The sequence below is a fragment of the Carya illinoinensis genome, chromosome 8, assembly GCF_018687715.1.
Source record: "Carya illinoinensis cultivar Pawnee chromosome 8, C.illinoinensisPawnee_v1, whole genome shotgun sequence".
In the NCBI taxonomy this organism is placed as follows: Eukaryota; Viridiplantae; Streptophyta; class Magnoliopsida; order Fagales; family Juglandaceae; genus Carya; species Carya illinoinensis.
The window spans coordinates 35057664-35067073 of NC_056759.1; the positions used below are offsets into that span (position 1 = coordinate 35057664).

General features: G+C 35.5%; 1 protein-coding gene across 3 annotated transcripts; it reads left to right on the forward strand.

Moving 5' to 3' along the window:
• Positions 1 to 796: 796 nt before the first annotated feature.
• On the forward strand, positions 797 to 8563 carry LOC122318017 (receptor-like cytosolic serine/threonine-protein kinase RBK2). Of its 3 annotated transcripts, none has more exons than XM_043135142.1 (9): positions 797 to 1198; positions 3263 to 3392; positions 3497 to 3832; positions 3958 to 4209; positions 4293 to 4450; positions 6501 to 6580; positions 6659 to 6794; positions 6890 to 7039; positions 7836 to 8563. In XM_043135142.1, exons 3-9 carry the CDS (start codon positions 3589 to 3591, stop codon positions 8004 to 8006), a joined length of 1191 nt encoding a protein of 396 aa, XP_042991076.1. In that variant the 5' UTR covers positions 797 to 1198; positions 3263 to 3392; positions 3497 to 3588; the 3' UTR covers positions 8007 to 8563. The 3 variants fall into 3 exon arrangements, with proteins under 3 accessions (XP_042991076.1, XP_042991075.1, XP_042991074.1); XM_043135141.1 differs by having other exon boundaries at positions 799 to 1198; positions 3280 to 3392; XM_043135140.1 differs by lacking the exon at positions 797 to 1198 and adding an exon at positions 1933 to 2620 and having other exon boundaries at positions 3280 to 3392.
• Positions 8564 to 9410: the final 847 nt, after the last annotated feature.

The following is a 9410-nucleotide window of genomic DNA, read 5'->3' on the forward strand; positions in this document are numbered from 1 at the left end:
AGAATCACCATACAAGCTGCTCAAAAATCTACAAAGAAGTCGCATTAATACACAACTCATGGGTTCAAATATGCAACATATCCTTTAAGAACTTTGGGTTGGTGGAATATTTACAATTATATATATATATATATATATAATATAAATAAAATTTCCCTAGACCCATTTGCCACTCATTTAAAATTAGCCTTTTACTTGGGTTTTATATTTTTGTTCTCATGTTTTACTCAAAACACTCCGAACATACCATAATGTTTTAAGTAAATGTGGGCCTAAAAGTATATCATTTTTGTATGTTAAATATGTTTAAAAGTAACGTTAGATATAATTTTAGAGTGCGCAAGTCCGATATATTCATTTTGAAAAAAGAGTGATGTTCACTATTAAAAAAATTATCTTTTTATATAAGTTTCATATTTATCTGTCTTTTCAAAATGAGTATGTGATATTACATATCTTAATATTGTAAATATTAAATGATGACAACATGATAAAGAGATCATTCATAAGCCTTTCTTAGATAAAATAATTGCGGAAAATAAAGTATTTCCTAAAATTAGGTAAAAACAAACATGGAAAAGAAATCCGTGCAATACTTGATATAACTCAAATATTAGAGATCAAAATGCAATTTTGAACAAAAAGATTTCACATTTCATAATTTATTAAAAATAGAAAACAATTCTCTCTCTCTCTCTCTCTCTCTCTCTCTCTCTCTCTCTCTCTCTCACTTTTCCGTAGGGGTGTATAAGGTTCGAGAGGACAAGTCGCTGCAGAGTTTTCACCACATGTCAGCACCCCAGTAGAGCAGAACTGCGACTCTTACGAACTCATGGAAAGAGAGAAAAAAACAAGAAAAAGATAAAAATCCGTGCTGAGGTTGCTCAGGAAGACTAACATCATAATGATTTCCAATATTTAGTTCAGCTTCCGTGTTTGTAGCTGCAAACGAGAAAGTTAGAGAGAAAAAAAAAAAAAAAAAAAAAAAAAACAAGATGAACAAATTAATCAATGAGTGAAATAAATGAGCAGGAACAAAACAGGGCATTGTTGGAGCACGTTGCATTGGTGATTGGTGTATAAAAACCGCTACTTCGGTCTCTCTCTGTATCACTTTCACATTGTTTCTGGTTTTCTTTCTCTCTTCTGTGACCCTGTCCATGGCGGATGGTAGAGAGCATGGAGCTTCTTCCCCCCGGTATGCGTGTGTTCTCGTTCACGTTCTCTCATTATGCTACGTCTTATGTCTTCTTCATATTCGACTTTTCTCAGTGGGTTATCAAGTTTGAGCTTGCAAATGTTGTGGATTACATATGTCTATGTAATACTTGAGCTTCTATAGCAATTGTGATATTTTTGTTGGATCGTTTGGAGTCTATATCTGCCCCCAAGCCCCACCCCTTCCTCTCTTGAACACTTTTTTTTTTTTCATTCTCTGACTTTGAGCTTAGGGGTCATGTATTTTTATATAAAATACGGCGTATTTAGGGATTACGATAGTATGCATTTTGCGATTAAATGTATATTGGTGGTTTTCTTTGTTAAGATATTGCATACAGGTGCTTTGAGTTTGTGCTTTATATATCTTATAGATTTTGTGTTCATGTTGAATAATGGACCATCTTTAGTTGCTATGAATCTGTGATGTTATATTGTTTGTGTGATTTTTCTAGTAAATCTGATTTCTTCTCTATTCATCGACTCATTTATTTTTTTATCTTTGAGTTTGAGCTTATAGGTTCGAGCATTTACATAAAGCAAGTGATGCCGTTAGGATTTAGAGGCTCTCTCTTCAACAGTATGCATGTGTTGAGTAATCTGATAAAATTTATATCTTTGTTTCAATAATTTAGGTTATGCCTAAATTCCCACCCCCCCCCCCCCCCCCCAAAACCCAACAAAAAAAAATCTTCCTTTCTTTTTTATTTTTTTAATAATGTCGGGGAACCTCTCCAAGGTAGGGCCCTTTGAACCCACTCCTGCAGAGTAAACCCCGGTCCTGTGCACCGCACCCTCAGAAGTTTCCCTATACGGAACTGGTTAAATTGCTGGCTTTTCACCAGGAGGTGTGGCCCCAAAGGATTGTTTGCAACCATGGCTTTGAAGGGAGTGATACCCCAAGACCAAGGCCTTCACCACTTAGGCCCTTGGGATTCTAATGGATTTATACATTCACAGCGCAAAAGCGTAGATGCAAATTTCCTGTTTATATCTGATCCTTTTTGAGATTTTTTATGTTGTGGATTGTGTTAGTTTATGTGTATTTGTGTGAAAGTAGAGTAGACTTGAAGATTTTGTTATATGGGTTCCTTGATAGTCAAACATATTTGATTTAAGCTTGTGTTAGCACATTTGTTTTCATTCTTTTTATATGGTGTTTATGTATTTGATATGAGCACAGATTTGAGATTTTCTTTACTCATGGTATGCATTCTTCTTCCTGTAGTTCTGTTTTTGGAGCATCTTTATTATTCAAGATTTTCTTATATTTCTTAAATTTAGCTCACTTTACTTTGTACCGCATAAGGAGAGGTTGTCAGTGGAAACCGTTCTGTATCTGAATGTTCTTAAACAACTGGCTCATGGGATTTAGGGGGGTATCTGTATTTCTGCCATTAGAGTAAGTCGAGTCTTTATACATCTCAATTCTGTGTTTTTTCTATTATTGAGTTTCACTCAAGTTTTCCATTTTTATTTGCATATTTCTCTGAAAACATACATAATTTTAATGTAGGTTTATCATGCATGCATAGTTTCTTTACTGTTTCTGAGTGTTAACCAGCTTCTATATTTTTATATGTTTTTAGTATAAGCTTGAGCTTTGTCATTTTAGTATCTTTTTGCCATTATATGTCATATTTTCAGAGTTTTCTCAAGCTCGAGTGCTGTCACAGATGACTATCTGCTGCTGCTGCTTCTTCTTCTTCCTTCCCCCTTCCCCCCCCCCCCCCCCCCCCCCCAAGTTCCTCTGTGTGTGAGTGAGCATGCTTATTATTCTCATTTTGTTGAGGCTTTTGGTCTTGACCATTTTGGGGATGCTTTTGAATTTTCCCTCTCTGGGGCCATCAATTTTATGCGGAAGAAATAATAGATATACTTTTTCTCGACTGATCCAATCCTTGTTTTATTTTTCCTACATAGTGACACCTTCTTCTCTAATTTATTTAATCCTTCTCTAATCCCAAGTTGATACTCCCCCCCCCAAAAAAAAAAAAAAAAACTGTTTTCCTTGAATGATTATTGATATTTTGCTCAATGTTAGAACCATATTTTATTCAGGAAGAATGATAATGCTTCTGGTGAAGGAACAAATAAAATCCTGACTGGTCATGGTTTTAAGGCAAAACATAGAAGACAAGGTGCTCTGCTTCCTTCCTCTCTATCTGCCCAAGGTACTTTCTTCTAATTTTACTTGATTAACCAGCCTCGACACGGCAATCATGTTATACATGTTTGTGAATATCTAAATTCCTATTTTTTGGTTTTTCTTATGCAGACTTGAGATGTTTAGATATCGAAAAAGAGAAAGAAGATGTGTCATCCCCTAGAGGAGTTTTAGAAGCCTGCATTAGAGGATTGGAATCTGACATGGATTCTTCCAAACACAACTGCACTGAAATGGACACTCGTTCAAATTCAAGCTGGAGAAGATTCTTCAAATTGTGGAAGAACAGATCAATCAAGCGCTTAGCCTCCTTCCCTCCTCTTGGGAAAAGCAAAGGCAGGAGCGGTAGAGAAAATCCAGAATTCTGTAATTTATATAATTTCAAGAGTTCATTAGTGAACTTCAGCCTTGCAGATTTGCAAGCTGCAACCAACAATTTTAGTCATGGTTCGTGATGCGCAAAAATATTTGGTGTACTTTGTGCAATTTATAGTAGAATATATATGGTAGATTCTCAATTGCATTAAGATGTTGGTTTTGTGATGTTGATTTGTGGTTCCTATTTCCTGTAGAAAACTTAATTGGAAAGGGTGGTTATGCTAAAGTTTACAAGGGTTGTTTGCAAGATGGACAGCTGATAGCAGTGAAGCGGCTGACAAAAGGAACAGCAGATGAGAAAACATCAGGCTTTCTATCTGAGCTTGGCATTATAGCCCATGTAGACCATCCTAATACTGCTAAGTTGATCGGCTGTGGCATTGAAGGAGGAATGCACCTTATTTTTCAATTATCTCCTTTAGGGAGTTTAGGATCTCTTCTTCATGGTTTGTTCATACATTGTATACTCCTTTTCTTTGGTTAAAATTTCCTTCTGGCTTATGGCTCTTTCGTTTTATCACTTTTCCAGGTTCAAAGGATAATAAACTTGATTGGAGTAAAAGGTACAAAATTGCTTTAGGAACAGCAGATGGCCTGCTGTATCTTCATGAGAGTTGTCAGAGGCGAATCATTCATAGAGATATCAAAGCTGATAATATTCTTCTTACCGAGGATTTTGAGCCTCAGGTATCTTTGAACCCAAGTATTTCAGGTTTTGCCCTTCTTTGATCAATAAAATTGTTTATTTATAAAAAAAAAAAAAATCTTTGAACCCAAGGAAATGAACAAATGTGGGAACTTTGAATGTGACCTAATTTTCTGCTATCTATGATTTATTAGAGTGGAGTCAACAGTCAAACACTAGATCACCTGTTTTGGTACGATGTTAAACTACTATGGTCTCAATAAATTCAAGTTGATTAAATGTGAATTTAATTAACCATTTTTTCTCCATTCCGTAGGTACAAAATATATTTCTACGTATTTCCCATCACCTGTGGTCCCTGTGCATAATTCTCATTTCAAGAATACTCTACCGTATTATGTCACTTTATATTACACTCGGACTATCCTATGATGAGAATTTGTTGGACATATGGTTATGATATGTATTGATGGTTATTGCTGAAACTATACATTTAAAACAAATATTGCAGAAACTTGTCCAATTGAGTTGATGTTTACAATAAACAATTTCCCGGACATAGGAAACTGATAGCCTTAAGGATTATATTCCATATTATCATCAATCCTGAACTTGAATGTAGTCATTAGTGAAAAGAAAGGCAGACATGGAAGGGTCACTAAAAGCAGGTCACTTTGGTCACTCATTCTCTTTCAAGAGTTTGGCTTACAACCGGAGAAAAATCACTGGATGTATTATGTTAAAGGATGAACTGGCGAGATCAACTTGTTTTCTAACCACAATTGATCTCATCCGTTTAGTCTTTAGCAGGATACATCCAGTGATTTTTCACTGGATATAAGCTGAAATCCTCTATCAATATTAATTTATGTAATTTTTTTATTTTGTGTTTGTGATCTAAGGTTACCTCTAAGCTCATGTGCCTGTGGGAGTAAAAAGGTCAAATCCAGATCATCTTCTATTAGTGGGAGCGTGGGGTACCTTGAGTCATTCTGAGAACTGCCTGGAAAAAAAAATGTAGTGTAGCAAAGCCTATTTTGGAGAAGAGAGTTTTAAGAATTTCACTAGCTCCTTTATCCTTTTCACCAATAATTGGACTCCATGGGAGGAATTCTAGTTTCGTAGGGGAATCCATAGACAGGACGTATACCTGTTGCCTAGACAGTTTATGCCTTTTCACCAATCATTGGATTCCCTAAAAGGGATTCTAGTTTGATAGGTGATACTATAGACAGCAAGTATACCCTGCCGAATCTATCAACTACTTTTACTGACCCAGAAATGCCAAGTATTATTTGCTAGCTTGTTCAGTTTGTTAGATTTGGGGATCCCCGAAACAAGGACATCGTACCATTGTTATAATGCAAAATAAATAAATAAAGAATTAAAGGAACCTAGGAATTGTACTAATGATTATGGATGATTTTGGTTTTACATCGTGTCTAATTCCAAAATTAGGGGTGATACACCATTCTTTCTTGCATTAAAAAAAAGAGTAATGCCAGATACAGCCGTGGAGTGTGCAAGCACCGCGTAATCCTTTTGAAAAATAGTAGGGTCTACTATTAAAATATTAGTTTTTTTTTTTCATTTGGGTTCCTTATTTACTCACTCTTTTCAAAAGGACTGTGCAGTGCTTGTGCACTCCACGATTGCAAATATCATTTCTTAAAAAAACATATTGCAATGTGCCATACTGACCTTGTGTATGGCTCCCATATTTTTCCACTTGGTTTCCACTTTCTTCTTGATTGGTTAAGTTGGCCTGCAAGTCTTAGTTTGGTAGCCAGCATCGGGGTTTGCCAAACATAAATGTTCATCCCCTTCACCCTCTGCCTCTAGATGGTTGTTACTTCCTACCTGGTCTTTCAATTTTCAGTTTTGTGAACTGTATTTAAAATTCAATATCCAGACAGGAAAAGCCAATAATGATGACAACATAGTTTTTGAAGTCAACGAGCACTTAAATTTTCCGTTTATAAAAGTACTAATTCTACTTGTATTACCTAGTGTCTGGAATAAGTTTTTAGCTTTACTTTATATTTTTGGCTTTTGTTTCTGGGATTGTCATTTTAGCACCTTTCAATCCAGATTTGTGATTTTGGGCTTGCAATGTGGCTACCCAAACAATGGACTCACCACAATGTATCAAAGTTTGAAGGCACATTTGGGTATGTGCGCCTAAACCTTCATTCCAAAGTTATTATATATCTCCTGGATTAATTTTTTCCTTACTTCTTAAATGATAGGTATTTTGCTCCTGAATATTTCATGCATGGCACAGTAGATGAAAAAACTGATGTTTTTTCTTTTGGGGTACTACTCTTGGAGCTTATAACTGGGCGTCAAGCCCTGGATGATTTGCAGCAAAGCCTCGTGATTTGGGTAAGGTTTTTTTTTCCCTCCATGATTTGCTCATATCATCACCTATTGTTTCCATATTTTAGGCCCTACCTTTGTAATTTCCTTCCCTCTTGTAGGCAAAGCCCTTGCTTGACAAAGATGATTTGAAGGAGCTTGTTGATCCTTCTATTGGTGATAATTATGATACAGAAGAAATGGATCGAATGGTTTTAACTGCCTCTATGTGCATTGAGCAGTCTCCTATCCTACGTCCTCGAATGAATCAGGCAAGTACTAATTTTAAAAAAGTTTCTCATGTATATCCCAGTCTCTTTGTTCATTTGAGGCCAAAGGATATCGTGATTACCATCCATGTGGGTGGAAAGTATCCACACACCATTATCTAAACTGTTTAGAAAAACAACAGGTCATTTTCTGCTGTGACAGGCTGAAAAATGCAAGCAAAATAACTGATCTGACAGTTTATTCAGTAGGATCATGAGATAAATATTGGTGCTGAATATGAGGGTTCACCACCACATGAAACCGCTATGGCAAAATGTTCATACAGTCTTATCTAGTTTTGGGAGTGAGAAGCGTTGCCTGCCCTGTTTAGAGAGCAAGGTGGATGAAAAGCAATCTATCAAATCCAAAAAACAAATTAACCCCGACATTTATGTATCTGACATCCAAAAGTGAGAAGTAGATCTACAGGAGTGCTATTCTTGCCTATGAGTGCTAAACTTACGGTTAGCCCCAAAAGCATGAGAAGCGTTAATGATATTCAATAGAAGCTTGTTTACTGTTTAGTTATTTACCTCTCTGACCTTTCTTTCCCAGACTCAATGACAATTAATCGAATTTTTTTATTCGCTGGTGATTCCTATTTTGTAATAGTGACTCCATTTCTTGAAGTTATCTGCCCTTAATTCATTAAATTTCAGTCTTCTAGATGCCCACAGAGGCATCCTTTTCTTGTTTGTAGAGTTGGCTGGTGGAGATGCCACAATCAAAGCAAAAAAAATGTTACTAAAAGCAGGTATTGGAATATTGGATTGATCAATATAGTTTTGTTCAATGCAGGTTGTGATACTGCTGAGAGGTGATGATCGTGTCTCAGATTGTGCAGTAGAATCTCCAAGGCCGACATTCCGGAGAACATACTCAGAAGAGCTCTTGGACATACAAGAATACAACTCAACAAAGTATCTGAGTGATCTCAAGCAACACGAGCAGGTTGCTCTGGGTTGTTGAAAGCACCCGACAGAATATTTAAGTCTACTAGAAGCACTAGTTCCTACAGATCTTTTGAAAGCAAGAAAAAGAGAGAGGGTTTGGGGGGAGGGGGGGTAAGTGCCTCTTGATTTCGTAGTTCAGAGGGGGTGTTTAGAAGTCTCATGGACATGAATTCATAAGCTTTGTTTCCGTGGCGTTTGAAAGCACTACGGACTTGCAGCCATTACCAAAAGGGGAACTGGAAACAGAAAGAATCAATGATCATGAAATTTGTTTACTAGTCTTTTCTCTACAACCTCATCAATGCCATTTCAGATATAATCAGAACTAACACACCGGGATGAACTTGCTTCAAATTCCATTTAAAACAGTGTACGATGGCTTTACTTCCAGTGGAAAGCCAAACACCCCTTAGTTCTTCCCGTACTCTGTATATACAAAGCTTACAGCACAAAGTTGTTGGATTTTTTCATCTGTAATGTATGGCACAAACTTTCAAACTTCTATAGATTATATAGGGAGGAATGCCTTTGTACCATACTATTTAGCTTTAATTTTGACATATTGTTTACTCATTTTCTTCTTCTTGTTTTGATAGTTGGAGTTTGACTCTGGTTTAGGAATTAGATATCAAGATTGATTTTTCAAGTAGGAAGTTCATTAGAAGTGTGAGAATTCTTCAGTATTGCAGTGTCTATTGGCCTTGGACATAAAGAAATTTCACAAAAGTATATCGATAAACTGACATAGCTTGATATAGTATATCAGATTATAAAATTATTTTTATTATAAAATAAATCTAATATTCTGCCATTTTATAGATTTATTTTTATAAAATATCTGACTATAAATATTGAAACTTTAAAGAATTATCCACGTGTAACATGGCTTGTGGGTTTTCAATCAAAGCACTTTTATTATGGGTAAGAGGCAAGAAAGAAAAATGGTTGGCCAATGGAAAACAAAAGTAGGCAAATGAATAAATACCTTAATCCTGTTCACATTGATTTTAAGATAACCTTAAATGACACGAAATTTTGTGTTTAGATGGAGTGTACCTCATTCATTTTTCAACCAATGTTTAATAATTTTCCTGAATTCCAAGTAGTCTCCATCGTTTTGTCAAACACCAACCTGTACATTTAAATAATATGATCTCGGAATGTGGAATTATAAAATGACAATATTCACCAGATTTATATATATATATATATATAAGAAAAGATATTTGTAATTATAGTTATGTAAGTGCCGCATAGTTTTTTTTAAAAAAAAAAAATTAATACGGGACTCACATGAAAAAAAAAATTAATTTTTTAATCGTGGACCTCAGTCTTTTTTAAAGCGATTGCGCGATATTTACCTACTCCACAACCGTATATAACATTACTCTATATATATATATATTACATGTAATCAATA